Source organism: Hylaeus volcanicus, unplaced genomic scaffold (genome assembly GCF_026283585.1).
Source record: "Hylaeus volcanicus isolate JK05 unplaced genomic scaffold, UHH_iyHylVolc1.0_haploid 12237, whole genome shotgun sequence".
NCBI classification, from domain to species: domain Eukaryota; kingdom Metazoa; phylum Arthropoda; class Insecta; order Hymenoptera; family Colletidae; genus Hylaeus; species Hylaeus volcanicus.
In genome coordinates, this window is record NW_026533172.1 from 2709701 (window position 1) to 2730301 (window position 20601).

A 20601-nucleotide genomic window follows, 5' to 3' on the forward strand; every position below is an offset into this window, starting at 1 on the left:
GTAACCTGAATACATTAAACAACAGTAAACTTCTTAATTTACACCGGAAAAATCATTAAACAAATTGTTTTTTAAGACAATAGTGTTATTACTATGTACGCGAAACAAGATAAGGAACCAGATTTTCCCTATTTTGAACTTACATTTAGGTTTTTTTCTACAAGTATCTTCAAATAACACAATTTTTAAATCACAGTGATTAAATTTGTTTGTATATCAACTGTTTTTGTTTGTCTTTAAACAAAAAAGATGTCCTGAAATATTACTCAATAATCAATGCAACTATAGTGTACATATATAACTTTTGTAACCTAAAGTGCTACATGTTTTAGACCAATTTTTAAAAGAAAAACGGTTTACGTTATAAGTGATAATCTAATACATAAAGTTGGATACGGTTTTTTTCTTATGCGAATGATGTTAGAATAAGCTTAAGGATATACTACAAAATACAACAGTATATAAACCGATTAAACGATCTACAACAAGTATTCTGATATTTCTTTAAATTTTTTTGCAGCCATTAAATTCTTCCATCAAACCACTCGTGTTTAAATGATGAAACATATATCTCTACGACGCATGGTTTAAAAAAAGTTTTAAACAAGTAAAAGTTTTATAATGCTGCAAATCTCATGTAAAATATATTACAATTTGAGACAAAAAAATGTCTCTTATGCTCCTCTTAATGAAGCTAAGATAATCACTTGAAATACACTAATGGTTTAATAAGAATGATTTTTTTTGTGAACGGGAATAAAATATTATTGTTGGTTCAAATCCTATCATGTTTGTTTGAAATCGCTTAACCTTAACTCAATTTTTTCTTCAATTGAACCATAATGCGTCACGTTACTATAGTGCTAGCAAACTGCAGTGTAATTCTTTCAAAACTGAGATATATACTTTACTGAAAATGGCACTTTTCTTGTTCTTTTACTGTAAATGACAAAAGTGTAACAAAGATCTAATCTGGAAACTGACAATTACCTGCAAATATAAATAAATACACTGAAAATTATGTAGTGGTGTCCACATTAGAAGGTCTTTACTTCTGTGGACACTTTTAAAGATTATTTTTTCTGGGGTTAGACTTACTAACTACTATTAGATAAATTATTCTTCAAGGTATTTCGTAATGTTTTTTTCGTTTGGATTCTAGTCATAAATAAATCAACTACATTTTTTTCCAATTCAGATGGGGTTCAAGAAGCGTATTGATAACATATGCGAGTCACCAACGTTGCAAGGGTTAACGCGTAGTATAGATATCCGGTTTTGTCGCAATGAGGTTAATATAGAATTAATGTAAAAACTTAACGAAACTGTCCTTTAGAAGCTTCTAGTTACGTCGTGCGCGTTGGACCTTAATTGGTCTGTCTCAGAAGAACCGTTAGTCAACAACGACGTAGTCTGGCTTGGAACCGCAGTAGACAATTTGTGTAAGAGGTTCTTTATCTGCAGCATTTAAGCTCTGTTGTTACATAGTCTACACTTCTGAAAATTTCAAACTTTCGCAACCAGTATTCAATCGTTACCCAGGACTGAACTATTTAGTTAGAAAGCGGTATATAGCATGGGTATTATTATTAACGCACTCATTTCTATTTGTCTTAAAATAAGATGTCTTGCACAAGTACTTCAATTTCTTGGTCAACTACATCCCGATTCCATCAATTTTTACCCAGAGACATATTTAGTTCCCGAAGACTTGAGTAATCGCTATAGATATACATAAAAAACTTTTTTTTTATAGATATGGCATATCAAAATGAAAATTGGAATTTTCCAGATAATCTTCAGCATAGTTGTGCTAATCAAAATAACAAGCTGAAGGTTACCAAAGAAGGATTTACATATATTTTGAAACCAGACAATGGGTCACAAGGAATGGGGTTGCGGCTTGTAAATCGGTATGCGTTTAAATAAAGAGTTGCACCTTTTCCTTCTAGAGATTAGTTTTTACCTAAGACTTACTGACATTCCTCTATCTGTTATTCACGGACCTCAAAAATACATCTTACAACGATATATTTTGAATCCTATGAAGCTAAAAAAAAAAAAATTTGACATTAGAGTTTATAGTTTGATAACTCAAGTGTTTCCCGAATTAGAGGTATTTATTTACTTTTTCTATTTATCCACAGTCATTTTTCATTTACAAAGGCTTACATAGGAACGGAATGTTTAGCGAGATTTTGCACTGACAACTACGTTACGCCTGAAAAAAGTAATATCCATAACGTTTATATGCACTACACCAATTTCAGCATTAATAAAAACAGTAAACGATTTACGATTTCGACAAGTATTCAATTATGAAAAAAATATATTAAACATATTATAATTTTTAGATATTCATAATCCTTTTAATAGCAAACGACACTTCCGTGGTGTTCTAGACGATTTGCACCGTTAGTTTGTATTAAAATAAATTGAAGAAATTCATTACCCACTTGTTTTTCAGGAAAAAGTTATGATCCCGGAGATATTTGGTCCCAAATTGTTTTTATTGTTCAAGAGGTTGTAAAATTTAAATTATTCTTTTTTTTATTTGAATTTTTTTTCTACAGACCCTTCTAGCTTTACAACCTATGTTGGTTCTGAATTACCTTTATATATTTAGAAGTTAGAAAAAATGGTATATACAGCTCCTAGAAAATTTTTTGTAGACACATCAAGGTCAACAAGGCAAAGGTGTTTTCAAATTGTAGGATTTGATATTTTACTAGATGATACTGGTCGTGCATGGCTTCTAGGTATATAGAAACTTTTTATGAAAAAACAATAATTTTCTTAAATACTAAAGAAGTGAATTCCAATCCGAGTTTGCGAACAACGTTTGACGATTCGGACGGTGTTAGGTAAGCTGAAATCCAAAAAATAATTGCTGGGTATATTTCATATTCCGTTTAATTTTTCTCAATAAAAATGTATATTGCTTATTTACGTTATGTGACAATTCAACGATGTGTATAATTAAATGTCATTCAGTCGTATAGATCATTATATCAAGTATCCTCTAGTCAAAGAAGCTCTGCATATCGTCAGCAGTCGGCTTTTCCATAATCCCCGCAAAACCTCCAATGTTTCTTCAACTTCAAGTAGTTGTTATATTATTAGGAAATCCGACAATAAGCATTTTCATAAAAGAAGCAGAGTACGTTTACGTTGCGTTTATTACAATTTTAAATTTTTTATTATAGGAAATGAATGAACCATATGCAAGCGATGAATGTAAGAATTGTTCAACGGAATCGCAGCCTGCATCAGGTTAGACAAGTTAATTAATATAAGAATTTATATTTTTTTCGTATTTTTTTTTAAATATAAACGAAATCAATTTATTTTTAAAGAAATAATTGCACAATATAAATTTTGAATGAAAATCTAACGATTAAGTGTTTGCTTAATGTTTTAAAGATATTTACATCCTTGAATCAATCTGTGCTGCAATTATACCTTTATTTTAAATATTTTTTTTCTTCAGAACTGGATGTTATTACTCATAAAACTATAAAACTTCTTTGTAGTCTAAAGTACTGGATGCCTATCGCGTTTCCACATAGTGAAAAAAAAAATTTTGAGAGCGGCATCAAGAGAAATAAGTGTGTTCAAAAAGGAAAACATATTTTAAATTGCTTGCGTAACAAACAAACAATTTTTTGCAAAGATAGCAACTCCTGCAATGAGAGTTATGTTTGTTGGGCGTTTGTGAGTCTAGCAATAAAGCGGTACTGGCGTACTTTTTCAAATAGGGACCGACTACTAGTTTTATGTCGAAAAATCTTTGAAAGAGTTACTTTATTTCCACGGTCAACGTCAATTAATCCTAATCAATGGCACGCATTTACTCATCATTCTAAAATGAAAGACATGCTGTCAACAGTTAGAGTACTATGTCCGGTATATTAATTTTTAAGACATACATGTTAGTCTAAGATAAATGTTTCTTAGATGAGTAAAGAATCTGACCCTTTAACCCATCTATTGCCTCTTTCTGAGAAAAAGGTCTATACAAAGTATGTGACGCTAAATAAGGGTTGTATGTAAAATGAGTTGAAACCGCTTTTAAAAGAAAACACATTGCAATCTATATTAGGTATATTCGAGAACTAACCTGGGCTGACTTAGAACTCGTTTACTTTTACAACTTGTACATGAATGTATACTCGAAAGCTGAATGGAGTTCGCGAGCGAACGGACTCTTGTATACGGAAGCGGAATCTGTCAATGGTTTATCATTTTGGGGAGTTTCTCAATTGCTAGTAATAAATGTTTAATCTTTTATCATTAAACTCGTATGTGCTTTTGAAATGTTGCAGTTACAAATTTCAGCTTTGATTCACATAACGCAAGCAAATTTTCAAAACAACAATTCCACAATCGGATGGATTACAAATTTACCAGGTAATATATTTTTAAAAAATAGGGAATTCGAAAATTCTACAGCAGTTATCATAGGAATATCTGAAAGAACAACTGGGATACGGGAAAGATCTAAAATATCCTTGTCAGATGTGTTTTCTCTCATTAGATTTTATCCCGATACCCATACAATTTGTACAAAAGTTTTGGAAAAAGATCCCAAGGGACTTGCAAAGACAGCTAGTTGGTTTTTACGTAGTCTGTTACATAATATGAATGAAGCACAAATTATTGCTTAAACGACTATATTAAAATTCTTTGATTTTTCGTAAAGTTTAATAATTTTATGCTTATATTTGTTATTTTAACTAAAAAAACGTAACTGGTTAATTATAAGAGACCGAATATTTCCAAGTATACTAGTTCACCATACAATAGGTTTTTTTAAAGAATGAATCAGTGTTACTATCAAGAAAATCAAATTATACAATTACAATATTTTTTAAGTAGTATCCAATTAACCAAAACAACTCTTGTTTTCAGTGACTTTCCACCCACATCAATACATTATTCATTGAAACATTAAGCGTCGTATAAGAATCCGGTACTAAAATTATTTCGTTTAATGAGATTCTCCATTATTGTAACAAATTTTAAGCAATTTTTCCACTAAGCCATTATGCCAATAAACAGATAAGTGTATTTAAATTTAGTAATACCATTCTTTTTTATCAAGGAATTCAATAACGGTGAAAACTGAAATTATTATCTATAATAAACAATCATAAAATACAAAAAATTAAGTCCATCTAGAAGTATTTTTTTTCCTTTCTCAAAATACAATAGGTAATACAATTGTTTGCATGATTTTTTAAATAAGTTAAATTAATGTGATAAAAAATAATAAAAAATATTCATACCACATTACTTAAAATAAAACTTCATTCATTAAACCGAGAAATTTTTTTTATATTAAAGTAATAAACACATAAAAGCAATTATAATCCTATAATAGAAATGTATATAAAAATACTAATTTTACGATGAATTTCGTTTTTTTTTTAATTTGTCAGCCAAGGTTACAATTACGTAGGGCGAAAAAGAAAATGTAGTTCATTATCTTTGTGTCCAATTTAATTTTCAAGCTATCTATTTTAATAACTATAGTTATATTTCCTTGTACAATGACATAATTAAGTTGGGTTTAACTTGATTGGGTAATACAGCCAGATGCTAAAATGGTAGTTGTTAAATTGTGTTTGTTTTATTAGAGTGTCCATGATATAAATTTTTTACTATATGTGGTAGGATATAATCTGCGAAACTTTTAGTAGGGATCTATCTGAGGTATATAACTGATTAAATGATCAAAACCAGTAGTCAATATCGACTATGATTGATTGTTTAAAATAAAAACAGTAGATTTCTTTAGCAAAAGAAGTACAGTTTTATGAAATTTTCAATTAAAACGGAAAAAAATTGAGAATTCACAACACAGGACTGGTACAATTTCAAAAATATATGAACACTAACGTTCTATTTTTGATATGTTTATGTAAAACGCAATGAAAGAGGCCTTATTACTAATTGTTACAACTTATCATACAGAAATCAACTTAGAGGTTGGTATCTCATAAATAAAATCTAAAAATAAGTTTTTTCAATGATATTTAATTTAGATAGAAAGTTTTAATTATTTACTTGAAAATACTATAGAGAAAAAAAAAAAAAAATTTTGTTAGACTTTGATGCATTTTGAAATGGTGTTTCTTCTTCCAAATGTCAAACAATTGAAGTTTACGTTAAAAAAAATGGAACTGTCGAAAAAAAAATGTAAATTTATGTTAATATGATGCATTGAAAGAGTAAAGTTATTTTAATGAAAAACATTGGTAAAGAAACACCAACTAAATTTACAAGATACTAACAGCGTTTTCCTGCTTGTAGTTAAAAAAAATAATAAGAATGAATAAGGACATAGGTTTTTTTATACACTAAATACGCTTGTAAAAAAAACATTCAAATGCTTCATTTTGATTTTTTTTAACAAATTTTTGCCTATTAAAAATTATACACATGACAACCTTTGTACATTAAAACTAAATTTTTTAAACGCCGTTTTTTAATTTAACTGCTTTCCTTTGAGCTAAAAGTAATAAAGAAAACTATTAACGAATAATTTTTTATGTGATGAAACAGTAAATTAATGATACTACGCGGATGGTTATCGAGAAAATCTACAGCAGAATAGTAAACCTCTGATAGTTACATATATGTCAATGTTTGGGTTATATATTAAAACTATTTATACATTGGTAGTTGATTGTTTTAAAATTTAGTGAAGTACATAAATTTTACAGAAGGTATTTGTACAGATAGCTAAAGTTTTCTTGTTTTATTCTACTGATTAAAAAAAAAAACTTAAGGAAAGATTGTAAGCAAGACAATAAAAAAAAATATACCCATAAATTTATTTTTGTCGGTCATATATGTTTTCGTACATATCGATACGGTTAGTGGTGAAAAGATACATTAAGTTTTTCTATCACTAGACATCATGTTGATCGTATGGTCGGAAAATAGCTATGGAAGAAGAAAAAATTGTATTTAAATTTTGCACCCCTTTCGTTTATATTTTTTTTTAAAAAAAAAAATGTTATATAGATTCTCGTAACAATCACCGCAATAATGTAAAAATGAAAAAGCGTTAAAAAAGTAAATTAAGTTAATAATCAGATATTAAACTAATTTGACGATCAATCACTTAAGTCGGGGTAATTTTGAAGAGGCACAGTAAGACTTGTTTGTCTCTTCACGAAACCTTGATAATTTATTTTGACACAGCGTAGGCACTTTATCAATAGCTTGTGTCCTCGCATCATCTAGTGTTTTGGTAGAGGATCTGCTATGAAAAGTTTTTGGTGGCCCCAGCATGTTTGTATGAATAAATTTTGATTCATGGCATCCGTTTGTTGACGTAAAGATAAAGTTGTTTGACGGTATCTCTAATTTTTTTAAAGAACTACCCGAATTTTTACCTAAATTTTTAATAGTAAAATTTGAAACAGACGTTTGTACGTCCTCAGATATCGGTTGATGATGAAGAACTCGCTTTCGTCGTCTTAAACGTGGAATACGGCTTTTGGGAAAAATCGCTGTGGCTGACGGAGTGCGTTTCAACAGGCTTGGCTCTTCAAAACTTTCCGAAAAATTAGGAAATGGTGCAACTGTGTTGGAAGGTGGAATGTCAGGCTTAGAAGTTTTTGTCAAACCCTCTTTCGCAAACAGAATCTCATCTGTAATGATAATAGAGCGCCGCGACGGTAGGTGGGAATTTTCAATAAATGAGTTTACAGCTACTGGATTTGGCAAAACTGATCGATAGGAAAGCAGTGGTGAGGCCATGTCTTCTTCAGGACAAATAACACTACAACCCCGTTTTTCACTAGAAACACTAAAAGAGCTTTTTTTTAAACTTTCATGTATACTTATTGGTGTTGAGCTGTCTTTAGCTGTAATATCCCCTAATAGTGATCCCTCCATAAAGAGCCAAGATACTCGTCGAGGATCTGGATAAATTTGATGTTTCAAGGGAGATTGACAAGGGTAATTTTTGCTTTGACCATTTAAACTTTGCGTATCATTGTCTTGTGACCGGTTGCGTTCATGCTGAGGCATTAATAATAGAGGGTTGATTAGTAATTTTGAATTTTGGTTAGTTTCACTAGAGTTTTCTAATAAATTAAACTTTAATGACATGGGGCTCTCACGGAAGTCGGCTTTACTTATAACATGAACTGGAGACGAGCTTTCCGATGTTTTTGAAGAATTTTTTGAACCATTGCGTTTATCATACTTAGTATCCACATAATCACTTATGAAGTTTTTAGGTTTATTATCATACGGATACGAAAAGGTTGCCTTCTTTTCTTTTGTTAAATGGTGAGTTTCGGTACAGATATTTTCCTTACAATCAAGCAATGATGCTACAAAACGAATTTGATCGTTGTTGAAACATTGCATATTTTCATCAGGAACATGAGATATATTATTTTGCAATTCTGGCGTTTGGTCTAATGTAAAAAACTGCTTTCCTTTGTAGTTTGAGGAGGATTTTATTTGAATGTTTAATTCTTTTGAAGCGTCATGAATAAAAGTATATTTTAACGAATTTCTTTTTTTACTTAGCTCTGGTAAATATATAGGTGGTTCAGAAGATTTAGTATGCGCATGAGAATTCTTGGTATCTCCTTGATATTCAACCAGATTTGATAAATTATTGTTCACGTGAAAACCTTGGCTATCTAAATTTAGAAAGGTAGAACTATCAGAACGAGAACGCCTTAAAACAGTTGGATGCGAGCCGAGTTTTTTTCTTTTGTGCTCAATTATCGGCTCTGTAGCTTTAAGTGAATCAGTTGACGGAATGCGAACTTCCGAGACAACAGACCATCTTCGCTTAGATGAGTCTTGTCGCCGTTTGAAAAATTTTGGATGTAAATTGTCTAAGGTGTTGTTCGGCTCTTCGGTGAAAAAAAGCTGTTTTGAAGTAACATTTACATGCGTGGTATAGGTTTCAGAAACTCGATTTTTTCTTAAAGGATATAAATCGTTTGAAAACCTCTCATCCCTTAAAATACTCTTTGAAACGTCTTTATTTTTTGTGGAAGACACGAGTGTATTTGACTGAGTCATTTCATTATTCAACAAGACCAAAGAGCTACGGGGAAGAGGTAATGGTTGTGAAGGTTGAGGGGACTCTGGCAATGCATCAGAATTAGATAGCGATAGTACCATTTGTTGTGGTGGAGATTCAAGAGAAACTACAAGGGGTTTCGAAATACTCAAGCGGTTTTGTGTAGATCCATAAAATAAATCAGGATTGAATTTTTCTGGATTGATTCTTTCTTCTGAAAAGTCCGACATAAGAGTGTTGTGTGTCTGTGGAATTTTGCATTTCTGTGCTGATGAGTCAAAACGATATTTTTCAACACTTTTTGACCTGTTGCTTAATGTAGCTGGCGTTGAAAAAATTCTAAGAACGTTTTCTGATGTGTTATTGTTCTCTATGAATGATTGAGAAAAGGTATTTACAGTAATTTTGGATGTGTTGCTGTTTAATGTGGGTGATAGAAAACAAATTCTTGGAGTGTTTTTTAAAGTTTTATTGGTTGAAATAACAGACGGAGAAAAAATTTCTGTAGAATTTCTTGAACTACTTCTATTTATCGGGGATGATTCTGCTAGCATTTCCAAACTAGGTTTTAATGTAATACCACTTGGTTCGGGTATGCAGGACGAAATTTTAGAAGTATTTTTTGAAACACATATATCTTGCTTAAATGACTCTGAATAATCTTTACGGTTAGTTGATATTGTTTTAATGTTGTGTGTGGGTGAAGATAACAAACGTATAAAAGATTTATCCGAAGTACTGTTGGGGTCTCGTGAAGACATATACTCGCTTGTGTTAGTTCCAGTGGATATAATATTTACTTGTGGTTTTTGTAGGTCAAAATTTGGAAAATTATTTACAACTGCCGAATCTTTTTCAGCGATTTCATATTCATCTGTGGAGTTATCAAGTAATGCAGCTTGGTAGTAGCGAGGAGTTGTCATTGAACGTGTAGGTGTTATAATAGAGTTACGTTTTTTTATCAGTGTATGCTGTAGTTCAGAAGTAAGAAAGCCATTTGTATCGCTCCTACACTCTCGTGTGCGTACGGACACAGTTGGAACGATTTCTAGTGGCATAAGTTTCTCGTTGGAAGCTGAGGAATTGTATGATTCATGAATGAGCGATGTTCTAGAATATGCTTGTTCCGGCGAAAGTTTAGGTGATGGTTTTGTTGTAAAATCACACCTATCGGATATTTCTTTTTCACAAGAGCAAATAAATTGTTTCTCAGCAGTGTTCGATATATAATCTAGTGATTTTCGACTGAGACAGCTAGTAACCGGTGATTTACATAAAACATCTTGAATAGACAACGTGCTTTGTGTGTCAACCGGTTCACTTCTTTTCTGAAGCGGTTGATCAATTATGCGTTCCTGGCGATACACCTGGTTATTTACATCGTCATTTAGTTGCATGGGTGTAGTCTCATTATCGCACGAAGAATTTTGATCGCAGTTAAAACCGGTGTCGACAACATCGTCCGTCAATACGTCGCGAGAACCTTTACCAGATATCAGAATTTGTAATTGTGGACGCTTCTTGTGTTTCCACCAAGTCTAAAAGAAAATTGTATAAATTTAAGACACCCGCCTCACCGACCTGTATAAAAATAACGGCCTTGGTTTCGCGTTTTCGTTGATGATTTTGCCAAAAATTGTTACGACGAATTGTTGTAAATGAACAACTCTGAGGATTCTAATTTATTTCGAAACAAACAATAGATCAAGACAAAACCTGGATAAGTTCTACTAAAGTTATACAAGAGGAATATTTTTCCCGACGCAGACGAACGCGAACAAGTGTCTGAAAAAAATAATGTTTTGTTTTGTTTTGTTTCACGTTTCGCTTTACCTGAAGGTTAGAAACATATTTAATTGATTTGTGAAATCTCCGACAACGGATCCATCGAAGACAAAAGGAGGAAATTTTAGATTTTGCAATACAAATTAATTGTTTTTTTATACAGAAATCTCGCCATGCACGCTGAATTACTAGTATCTTATTGCGTCGATTGAGAACCTTGGTGTAATAATATTGTTGAGCCTCTTTTGCTAATTTAAAGCAACGATTGTAACATAATATTCGGGATAACCGTATTAAACAGCGTACAAGAAAAAAAGATCTGAAATATATTTTGCTGTTTCACTAACAAAATTTTTGAAAAAATACCGTTTAAGCCGTTTTCGTAACCAGAACTCGTAAATACGTTGGGCAACAATACGACGTTCGTCTCCTCGAGCAACATCCTTAAGTGTCTCTATATCCTAATAAATTTGATTTTAATAAATTAAATAGACTATAAAAAATTGATGTGAAAAAAAAAAAGTCATACGTAAAGAGAACCCAGTCGAAAAAAAGCACACGTTTTTCCTAGCTGAAAGTCAGAAGGATTTGTGCCAATGACTAGAAAAATTAATCTTGCGAATTCATCCGGCGTAACAGAGGAACGCATAACTAGAGGTAAAAGGTGTCCATAACGCTTCCACAATTCTTCGAAAGGAACGCGACAAGGATATCCGCATACCATCCATTCTAGTGCCACAATCATTCCACTATTTTCCAGCTGCTGTCGAACTCGAATCTCATCCCAATCGGTGAAATTCTGTTTTTCGTTTGGTTTAACACAACGAATAAACCACGAGACAGTTTTTTCAAGTTCACCAATAAAAAATTTAACCTAAATAAAAAACTTAAGGTAGTGGAGATAAGTGTGATTCATATAAGACGAACTTGAGAGCAAAACACAGAAGACAACGTTTTAGATTTGCTGGTCTTAATATTCTCTAGGATTGAAAAAACATAGCAATCATTCAGAACATTATAAATGTGTGGTATATCATATAGCTACAATAGCTGAAAATCTCCTATTATAATTGACCTTAGTAAACTTACCGTGATTATTTTGCGTTGCGTGTGGCTTATTATCAATTTTTGAAAACACTTCACTGTTTCTAGAAATTTTTTTTTTCTAAAGTAAATCAAAGTACCATGTGGGGCACATTATATTATAGGCACCTGTGATTTTCTTTCCATGATAAAATCATTGTCTTCCTTAAATAATATTTTAGATATGAAATCGTTTTCACAACAACGTAGACTTATTTCCAGATCTTGGGGAAGGAAGTCAAGATTTTGAAAATTAAAATTTTCTGCAGTATACAAGACATCTCCAGCATAATGTCTTATCAGAAATTCTTTATCTAAGTCGAAATTTTTTTTTCCCAAGACCACGCCACCAATTAAGCTTCCATGACCGCTTTTTATACGGTGTCCCAATGTTGTGTTAACTTTCCGACAGAAATAGAAATCTTTGTGCCCAACCACTGGAGCTAGAGAAGCTTCATCCAAAAGTTGAAATACTCCTGTTAAATAGAACACATGGTAAGGTTTTCTTCAGATGTTGTAATGCAGTTTAAAAAATGTCAAGTAAGTATTTTGTTACCTGGTAGTCCATGGGGCAAACAATTGTATATAGCGTTGCAGCAAGATACACTTTTTGCTGTACAATTTTCCGAAACGTTACGAGGCGGCTGAATATTTTCTGAATGGTATACCTTCAAGTCGTTGACAATCAGTTGGTCCAGAAAGAACGTATGAAGTTGCTCGTTCGCATAATTAATACACAATTGTTCAAATCCGTTACAAGAATACGGTAACTGAAATAAAAACGTTCGATTAAATTGGACCACTAACGCTTTAGCATTATGGTGAAAAAGGAAAAATTTACCATATCTTCGAATCCAAATATATCTAAAACGCCAACGTAAGCTTCATCGTGCTTGGATGATGTAATTACTTTCGTGTTATCAGAAATAAAATTTTCAGTTATCTCTTTAGTCTGCGTTTGTTGAGCCTCATCGTTCATGCTTTGGTCATGCAGCATGTCCTAAATAGATATACAAATGATAAGAAAATCGAAGAAAAAAACAAACATGAGTACATGGTCATCTAACATGATATTTATTTGTGAAACTAAATAGTTGAAGAGTTTTTGGTATAAATGTCGTGCTAAAGCATTAACATTTTGTTTAGCTTGATGAATGGGTAAATTGCACCGCGTATCACATATCTGACACAAAAAAGTAAAAAACCATAAGTGCGACTGTCTTTTACTTTCTTGGACGTCAAGGCTAATTCAAAAGTGTTTTGACTTTCTGGGGATTCGAACTCTACCCGAAAAATAAGGTGCATGAAAGATTAAATAATAGTAATAGTACTCAATAACTGATGTAAAACATCAAGACTATCAGCCTTTTCACGAACTGAAAGACTCGTTTCACTCGTGGAGCCTATTTTTGAGGAACGTGAAATAATTGTGGCATTATCTTCAAAGTCTCTTTTTCTTAAACCAGTGGTGAACTCAAGGTTTCCTAGTGTAAGAATAATTGAAAGTGTTTTAAAAACATCAATTTGATCAACTTCTTTGGATAGATTTATAACATCCATCGCTTTCCTAACCCTCTCAAAGTTTGACGGCATTGAAAGAGTGCAGTCAGAGTCTAAAAATAGATCAAAAAGTGTCTATGTATAACTTTAAAGTAAGAAAGACCTAGAAAACGGTAGTGTTCCATGTTATTAATATACAAGTTTTCGCGTTCTTCTGGAGTAGCCTCTACAATACAAAGGCATCATGTTGGTGAACACTAACGCGTTAAAGGAAAAGTGAAACTGCGACTAACCAAGACACAACCAATAAAAAATATGATAATTTCTCTCATTAGCCGGAACCTTAGATACACGCGACTTTGCTAATAAATAGGTAGACATTGATCCATGACTTATGTGTCCTGCTTTGTCAAAGTGAAGTTTTATAAGTTTTCCGAATCGAGATGAGTTCACGTTACGAACTGTCGTTGCTAAACAAAAAAAAATTGTTCAACGAAGATTTAAATTTTGAAAATACCATTTCCAAAGGCTTCAAGAACTGGATTTGTTTCCAAAACACGGTTTTCTATGGCGTATTTTTCTTGATCAGTGTTACTTTGCGAAGAGTTGTATGCTAAATACCTTAACACATGCTTTGTAGAAATGAAATGAAATGAAAGGATTATGTAGTTGTATTTACTTTAGAACATTCTGTTTTTCCTGATCCGCTCTCCCCACTTATAATAATACTTTGCGACTTGTTGTCTATGTGGTTTATGATCAGGAAAATCACAAAGGAATTTTTAAAAACATATCAATTTTATTTAGTTGCAGCGTTCTTTTTTGTGGTTAACCAGAAAGAAAACGCTTACGTTTTAACAAAGCCGTATAAGCAGCTTCGGCTATCGCAAAAGGATGAGGTGGATTGGCACTTTGAGTTTTTCCAACATAAGAAACCAACGTTTTTTCATCATATAAACATGGAAGGGGTCTGTATGGATTGACAGCTATAAGAATTGAGCCTGTAAATGTCTAACACTAAATATTAAATTTTCTTCTTGAAAAAAAAATTTTGAAAACATACATAAATTCCGTGGTAGTTTCCTTTTAATACGCTTTTAAAACGTTTTTTAATGTTATATGCTACATTGGGTATCGTTAAATAGAGTAAGGAACAATTATCAGAGAAACCGAATTCGCTGTCAGCCGGATATAATTGAGATGGAGACTAAACCAAATAAATTTAGAAATAAAAAACTAAAATCTTCTGTTACTTTATAAATAATTTCACCATCGGAAGTATGAACGGGTACAAGCTGAGAAGACGTTGATTGTTCCTTGCATATTTTTAAACTGTCTAAAGAATTATTGATATTTCCGCGAACAAATTTATTATTATCATTTAAAAACCAAACAAATGTTTGTTTGTCTATTTTTGAATTTTTCAACTGCATACTATTATTAAGAGAAATTTTTTTATATTTTTAATTCATCTTGACAATGCCTGGAAAAAATTCAGGACAAATAAGTACTGTTTAAATCTCCATCACTCAAAATTAGTGCTGTGACCATAAATATGTTAAAACCTGTGTAATAGGCAGTTAGTCTAAATATTTTTTTTCGCTCACAACTATTTTAATCATACCATATATAACTTAACCATTTTTTTAATTTATATTTCTTCATTTTTTTTCCAATAGTTAACACTATTTTTTCTTATTTGCAATCAGACACCATTTGTATTTTCTTTGCTTTTTCAACTTTGCTTTCGTAAATCGTGTGTCTCTTTAAAAAAACTTTAAATATCTAGTATGTTGTTATAAATTGTTTCTTTCTTTTTTCTGAAACATTTATTTTCATATACGAAGTTTAGGTAATTATCTAGGTTATCAATAAAAGTTTAGTCAAAAACACAAGGTTTTTATAATATCTCATGTCTTTGCATGATATTTTTACGAAGCAAAGAAAATGTTATATAAAGTCTACCTAAAAACAATATATCCATTATTAAATATTGGTTGTGAATAATGGACTCTGTTTTACATATAATCAATCAATTACAAGATTTAACAGTATCAATTCAAGTGAATACTTCTAATAGCTTGAAATTGGATCTTCCTCAAATCGTTGTCGTCGGGTCACAGTCTGTTGGAAAATCCTCGATTTTAGAGTGTCTCGTTGGAAAAAGTTTTTTGCCAAAGGGAACTGGAATGGTAACAAGGCGACCTTTAATACTTCAGTTAAAAAATACTACAACTGTTTTAAATGCATACAAAGTACGTACGAAAAATTCTGTTTTATGAAAATAACTAAATGTCGCTATTTTCTTAGAAAAAAATAATTACAGCCTGCGATATTCCATATTTGAAATATCTTAAATTAATTGATGAAGACCGGCTTTTTCTTGAGCTGAAAGAGAATCAATTTTTTTTATTAGATGAGGCTTCTGTTATAAATTTTTCAATGGATATAGCTCAAAAAGTAACAAGAGTCAACAATTTGATCATTATGTTAAAATCTAAGATTTTTTTTTAAGGAATGTGGGTGTTTTCTCCATGAACCTGATAAAATCTATGTTGACTTTGATTTGATTCGTGAAGAAATTATCTCTGAAACAGAGCGTTTGCTTGGAAGAACTAACAGCATTAGCCCTAAACCGATATTGCTTAGAATCTATTCTCCTCGTATTGCTGATATAACTCTCATCGATTTACCAGGTATCTTTGTGAATCATCTTTAAATATATAACTTTTTAATGGTATACTTTTAAATTATTGTTTGTTTACATGGAAAAAATCAATTGTCATTTGCGAAAAATTTTAAATACTAATTTTGTCTTCTTCAAAATTTTTTTTATAAGCATGCTTAATTTATAGGTATAATTAAGATTCCATTATTGCATCAGCCAGGAGACATCGAAGTTCAGGTTAGTAAGTCTTTGTTAGTGCTTTTTATCTTTTGGTTTTGGTCGCTGTAGATATTAAACTTGATGAAGACTTACATTAGTCACGAAAATTCATTCATTCTAGCTATAAGTGCTGCAAATGTTGATATTGCAAATTCAGACGCATTGAAATTGGCTCGTGAAGTAGATCCAAGTGGAGAGCGAACATTAGGTGGAAAAAAAAAGTAAAAATCATTTTACTTTTTTTTACAGGCATTATAACAAAATGTGATTTAATGGATAATCAAACAAATGCATTAGACATATTATCTGGCGAGCGGTATCCATTGAAAAGAGGGTAATAAAAATATCTGTTATGGTTGATGACACTGTAGCAATCAACTATTGAATTAGTTATATAGGGGTGGTATGTCCAAGCGAACGAAGCATGATTAAAAAAGATGGAATTGCATCTATTATTAAAGAAGAAAAATTTTTTTTTTCTAAAAATACTGCGTATAGCTCGATACAACATCGTTGTGGAATCGGGTTTTTAATGGAATCATTAAATAAAGTATTTTATAGTATAATTAACTACTTCTTTCTGAGTTGTGTATTCAGATGTTTTTAACTCATATTGAAAAAAAAGTGCCGCAGCTTAAGATTCAACTGTTAACACTTATTAATGACTTGGAGGCTCAAAAAAAAGGTATTTTGTTCATTTAACTTATTAAAGTAGACACCAAGTGTTGCTTATATGTTACAATAAATATATGAAGAACTAGGAGAAGAGATTTCATCCGATAAATCAAATGATGGTTCTTTACTTTTACAATATCTTTACAAATATTCGTGTGATTTTCAGGTATCTAAAATAAAAAAAAACGTTACTGTTTATGTTTTGTGTTTCAGAACTCTATTGATGGTACAATAACCTATAATATCACCCACTCAGAATTAGTGGGAGGTGCTCGTTTGCGTTATATATTTCATGAGTGCTTTACTAAAAGTCTCTTTAATTATGACTCCCTTTGTCAACTAAAAGACGATGAAATTCGTACTGTTATACGGTACTGTCATTCGGGTTGATTTTTTTTTACGCGTATTGGCATATAATTTGTAGAATTGCAGCAGGTCCGAAGTCACCGTTATTCATTCCCGATGCCGCCTTTGAAATACTTGTTCGAAAGCAGGTTGAACGATTTAAAGCACCTGCATTACAATGCGCTGATTATGTAAGTTATTTCTTCCGATAAAACACTTATTTTTTTAATTGTTTCTAAGGTTTATGAGGAGTTGCGGCATATTATCGCAACTTGTAGTGTTGCAACAAAGCAGCACTTTGATCTTTTGCATGCTCACATTCTTAAGGTTGTCTACGAATTACTTGAAAGACGGTTAGGACCAACAACAAACATGATATCTACACTTATAGATGTATGTTAAACTACTTTCTTTACTTTGAAGCATGTTGCGTTTAGATGGAGTCTGCCTATATAAACACAAATCACCCTGATTTCTGTCGAGGTAGCCTAGATTTGAATGCCAATAACACATATTTTTTGTATATTGTCATTTGAATAAATGTCGAAAAAAAAAAGCTCATGAATGCATCGTAAAACTTCATACATCGCCAACTAGCCTTGGTTTTAATCCTTTACATCCTGCAATACCTCATATTAACATAAGTAAGTACCCCATAAAACCTTGCTTAGTTTCCCATTACTTTAGTGCATATGTGTATTTGTGTTTTTCTTGGCTTTAAGTCTCATTTTCTTAAATTTCTTTCTATATTTGCATTTTATAGAATTTATCATTGTTTCTAATTTTCATTGACATAGACATATATTCTAACTTTATTTAGATGACAAAGAAGGAATAAATATTATGTCATCATGTGCTAAACAATTTATGAAGAATTTTATTTTATTGTTAATAGAAAATATAACAAATCAATAAGAACACTAGGTTTTTTTAATAAATTTGCAAAACCTTCTAATTGTTTACGTCTGTGAAAGTATTCTATGTTTTTGCATGCGCAAATACCAGAAACTTTTGTTTTTAATGCATTCAATTTCGTATTTGCTGAAACCTATACTTTGTGTGCGTTATACTTTGATATATTCATGATATTGTTACATATTGTTTTTTTTTGGGTATGTAACAAGTAAATGCTTAGGCGGTATGGTATATAGACTTTTAACAGGTGCATTGTCGTATACGAAAATACATTTTTTGCATTGACAGAAGTAAAAGCAGTTCAAACACCCGGTGAAAATGATTTGGCGCTACAAACGTTATGCGTGGATAAAACAACTCAAAATTTATCTTTGGGTAGAATACCTACACTGTTGCGTCTTCCTCCTTTAACGTCAGACGGAGAAAAAGCTGAATTAGATAAAATGAAGCTGTTAATACAAGCATATGTCAATATAGTAAAGTAAGTTTTTTAAAGAGGTTATAGAAAAATATTGTGGCGAAATGTAGAAGAAATATATGTGACTATGTCCCTAAAACGATTATGCATCTTATGGTGAATTCTATAAAAAGCACCATTTATCGAGAATTGATAGCACAGCTTTACAAACCTGGTAGTTTGAACCTTTATAGAATAGTTGCATTTAAATTTTTACTAGAGCTTTTTCAATTTCTTTTAAAGGAAGATTCTGCCATTAGCTCAGCAAGAAAACAATGTTGTGGGTCATTGAAGTAAACACAAGTGTTTCATTACTTCTCTTCGTGTAATGAATTTTTTTTTTTTCAGAATGTTATCTAGTGCCTTGGAACTATTAACTGAAACATTTACTAAGAGTATTGAGATTGAATAAGTAAAAGCATCCAATTAAATTGCTGTCTTGAGTCAATGACTGCTGCATCAACATAAAAAGATTACTAAATGGTGATGATTTCACTAGCATGATCAAAGACAAATTAACAACTGAATTTTCTTGTTGCATCAACTCTTTTTTTCAATTTTGACAAGAAGAATAATTTGTTAAACTCAAATTGGGTACATGATATAAAGCATTATTTTTTATTGTGTACTTTTAAAGTAAACAAAAAATTTGCGCTGCTTGCACCATATAAAATTATAAACAAAAGTAATTGTGATTTGATAGTTTTTAGATCAACTCCCGTTGATAAAACAAGCCAAAACATTTTTTGTGAAATATAAAAAAACTATAGTTGGGTTTCTTCTTTATTTTTATATTTAAAAAATTGACATAATTAAGACCCGCAGAAAATTATTTTTCTGGTTTATATGAAAATGGTGTACGCGGGCATTTTCTTTTGATGGAACCAACACCAAAATGTATACTTGCCGATTTATTGTGCATTTCGATAGAACTTTGTTAAAAAATGTCATTTATATAATAAATTCTTCTAGTATGATTGATTCTTGAGTTGTGTTGTAAAGTTTTAGTGGCGTACAATAAAAAGAAAAAGGTGAAGTGCTACGAAAAAAAATAGAAAATTGACCGAATCCTGAAAATCTATTTAAATGAGAAGTTTCTATTTATTGCAGTAATGTAACGTTGTGCTCTTCCCGTATGGGTTTCAAAAAGAAATGTGTGAAGATTGGAAAAGCATTCTATTGAGAAAAAGAAGATTTTGTGCAATATAACTTTTAAAAATCACCTTCTGTTTTCTAAAAACTAAAGAAGTTCTTGTTTTATTAAAGCTTTAATAAAAGCATTCAATATAATAAAAAAGATAAAAGAGTTGTACTGTGCATAAAGTTTTTAAACTTAAGGGATTATGTACAATTCCATTAAAAAAAAACAAGTGGAGAACTACGTATCGTTGAAGACGGGTAAGAACCACCACTCAGTGATCCTTCATGAATGAAGCATTTTGAACTTTTTTTTACCTTTTTAAAGCAAGTACTCATAAACAGCTAGAAAAAACTAAGCTGTGATATATGCAAAATAAATATTTTTCCATTTAAGATTTACATGTTACAAAAAAAAAAAAATTAAAGATAAATACCTAGTATTGTAGATTAAAAAAAATATACAAAGAAAAGACTTTTCAATAGGACATAACAAAGAGGAATGAGCTATAAGGCAAAAAAATCAAGCATAGCAAATTCGTTTAATAACTTTTACACTAACAAGAAACTTAACGTTTACTCGTATATGCAGTCTACAAATTGACTTTATGGTATTTCAATTGAATACAGCAGACTAGTTTTGAATTATCCATTGTTTTCAATGAGTGGCATAAAAGAAATTTGGTGGTTTTAATTTGACGTTTACTTATGTGTGCTCAATATTTAAACATGTAGTTACAATGGGGGTAAAAA

General features: G+C 31.2%; 4 protein-coding genes across 8 annotated transcripts; 2 read left to right on the forward strand and 2 right to left on the reverse strand.

Moving 5' to 3' along the window:
• Nucleotides 1-1093: 1093 nt before the first annotated feature.
• LOC128883830 (uncharacterized) lies at nucleotides 1094-4790 on the forward strand. 4 transcript variants are annotated; one of them, XM_054136609.1, is made up of 20 exons: nucleotides 1094-1128; nucleotides 1199-1291; nucleotides 1337-1442; nucleotides 1489-1567; nucleotides 1624-1715; nucleotides 1757-1913; nucleotides 1972-2116; nucleotides 2167-2308; nucleotides 2355-2414; nucleotides 2468-2523; nucleotides 2574-2628; nucleotides 2673-2759; nucleotides 2810-2864; nucleotides 2995-3160; nucleotides 3207-3273; nucleotides 3491-3906; nucleotides 3958-4022; nucleotides 4103-4268; nucleotides 4326-4410; nucleotides 4465-4790. In XM_054136609.1, the coding sequence occupies exons 2-20, from the start codon at nucleotides 1199-1201 to the stop codon at nucleotides 4665-4667; spliced, it is 2295 nt and encodes a 764-aa protein (XP_053992584.1). In that variant the 5' UTR covers nucleotides 1094-1128; the 3' UTR covers nucleotides 4668-4790. The 4 variants fall into 4 exon arrangements, with proteins under 4 accessions (XP_053992584.1, XP_053992586.1, XP_053992583.1 ...); XM_054136611.1 differs by having other exon boundaries at nucleotides 1104-1291; nucleotides 3491-3608; nucleotides 3678-3906; XM_054136608.1 differs by having other exon boundaries at nucleotides 1104-1291.
• A 2015-nt stretch (nucleotides 4791-6805) lies between these two features.
• LOC128884496 (uncharacterized) lies at nucleotides 6806-12090 on the reverse strand. Its single transcript, XM_054137931.1, has 9 exons — nucleotides 12062-12090; nucleotides 11939-11997; nucleotides 11777-11829; nucleotides 11379-11723; nucleotides 11216-11310; nucleotides 10898-11168; nucleotides 10781-10849; nucleotides 10646-10732; nucleotides 6806-10602 (listed from the first exon to the last, which is right to left on the reverse strand). Exons 1-9 carry the CDS (start codon nucleotides 12088-12090, stop codon nucleotides 7129-7131), a joined length of 4482 nt encoding a protein of 1493 aa, XP_053993906.1. The 3' UTR covers nucleotides 6806-7128.
• Nucleotides 12091-12259: 169 nt separating this feature from the next.
• On the reverse strand, nucleotides 12260-14815 carry LOC128884054 (uncharacterized). The gene is made up of 14 exons (XM_054137080.1): nucleotides 14686-14815; nucleotides 14496-14639; nucleotides 14284-14443; nucleotides 14112-14176; nucleotides 13950-14064; nucleotides 13726-13902; nucleotides 13596-13658; nucleotides 13264-13545; nucleotides 13160-13215; nucleotides 12987-13115; nucleotides 12774-12932; nucleotides 12601-12702; nucleotides 12489-12545; nucleotides 12260-12408 (listed from the first exon to the last, which is right to left on the reverse strand). Exons 6-14 carry the CDS (start codon nucleotides 13811-13813, stop codon nucleotides 12376-12378), a joined length of 969 nt encoding a protein of 322 aa, XP_053993055.1. The 5' UTR covers nucleotides 13814-13902; nucleotides 13950-14064; nucleotides 14112-14176; nucleotides 14284-14443; nucleotides 14496-14639; nucleotides 14686-14815; the 3' UTR covers nucleotides 12260-12375.
• Nucleotides 14816-15021: 206 nt separating this feature from the next.
• On the forward strand, nucleotides 15022-19380 carry LOC128883837 (dynamin-A-like). 2 transcript variants are annotated; one of them, XM_054136623.1, is made up of 19 exons: nucleotides 15022-15220; nucleotides 15280-15687; nucleotides 15743-15892; nucleotides 15948-16128; nucleotides 16288-16337; nucleotides 16389-16527; nucleotides 16569-16653; nucleotides 16710-16869; nucleotides 16917-17004; nucleotides 17075-17160; nucleotides 17208-17365; nucleotides 17419-17530; nucleotides 17580-17732; nucleotides 17777-17822; nucleotides 17897-17983; nucleotides 18543-18735; nucleotides 18783-18886; nucleotides 18932-19004; nucleotides 19060-19380. In XM_054136623.1, exons 2-19 carry the CDS (start codon nucleotides 15439-15441, stop codon nucleotides 19121-19123), a joined length of 2178 nt encoding a protein of 725 aa, XP_053992598.1. In that variant the 5' UTR covers nucleotides 15022-15220; nucleotides 15280-15438; the 3' UTR covers nucleotides 19124-19380. The 2 variants fall into 2 exon arrangements, with proteins under 2 accessions (XP_053992598.1, XP_053992599.1); XM_054136624.1 differs by lacking the exons at nucleotides 18783-18886; nucleotides 18932-19004 and having other exon boundaries at nucleotides 15022-15687.
• The last annotated feature ends 1221 nt before the right edge of the window (nucleotides 19381-20601 follow it).

Coding starts and splice junctions, on each gene's coding strand:
- LOC128883830 (XM_054136609.1), top strand. CDS start 1,199: ATGGGGTTCAAGAAGCGTATTGATAACATATGCGAGTCACCAACGTTG. Junction 2,309..2,354: donor ACGATTTACGATTTCGACAA/GTATTCAATTAT, acceptor TATAATTTTTAG/ATATTCATAATCCTTTTAAT. Junction 3,907..3,957: donor CAGTTAGAGTACTATGTCCG/GTATATTAATTT, acceptor AATGTTTCTTAG/ATGAGTAAAGAATCTGACCC.
- LOC128884496 (XM_054137931.1), bottom strand. CDS start 12,090: ATGATTTTATCATGGAAAGAAAATCACAG. Junction 11,830..11,938: donor CGCAACGCAAAATAATCACG/GTAAGTTTACTA, acceptor TTTCAATCCTAG/AGAATATTAAGACCAGCAAA. Junction 11,311..11,378: donor TTCGACTGGGTTCTCTTTAC/GTATGACTTTTT, acceptor CAAATTTATTAG/GATATAGAGACACTTAAGGA.
- LOC128884054 (XM_054137080.1), bottom strand. CDS start 13,813: ATGTCTACCTATTTATTAGCAAAGTCGCGTGTATCTAAGGTTCCGGCT. Junction 13,546..13,595: donor GGAACACTACCGTTTTCTAG/GTCTTTCTTACT, acceptor ATCTATTTTTAG/ACTCTGACTGCACTCTTTCA. Junction 12,409..12,488: donor TTTGCCCCATGGACTACCAG/GTAACAAAATAC, acceptor TCTATTTAACAG/GAGTATTTCAACTTTTGGAT.
- LOC128883837 (XM_054136623.1), top strand. CDS start 15,439: ATGGACTCTGTTTTACATATAATCAATCAATTACAAGATTTAACAGTA. Junction 17,161..17,207: donor AATATTCGTGTGATTTTCAG/GTATCTAAAATA, acceptor TTTGTGTTTCAG/AACTCTATTGATGGTACAAT. Junction 18,736..18,782: donor GCATATGTCAATATAGTAAA/GTAAGTTTTTTA, acceptor GGCGAAATGTAG/AAGAAATATATGTGACTATG.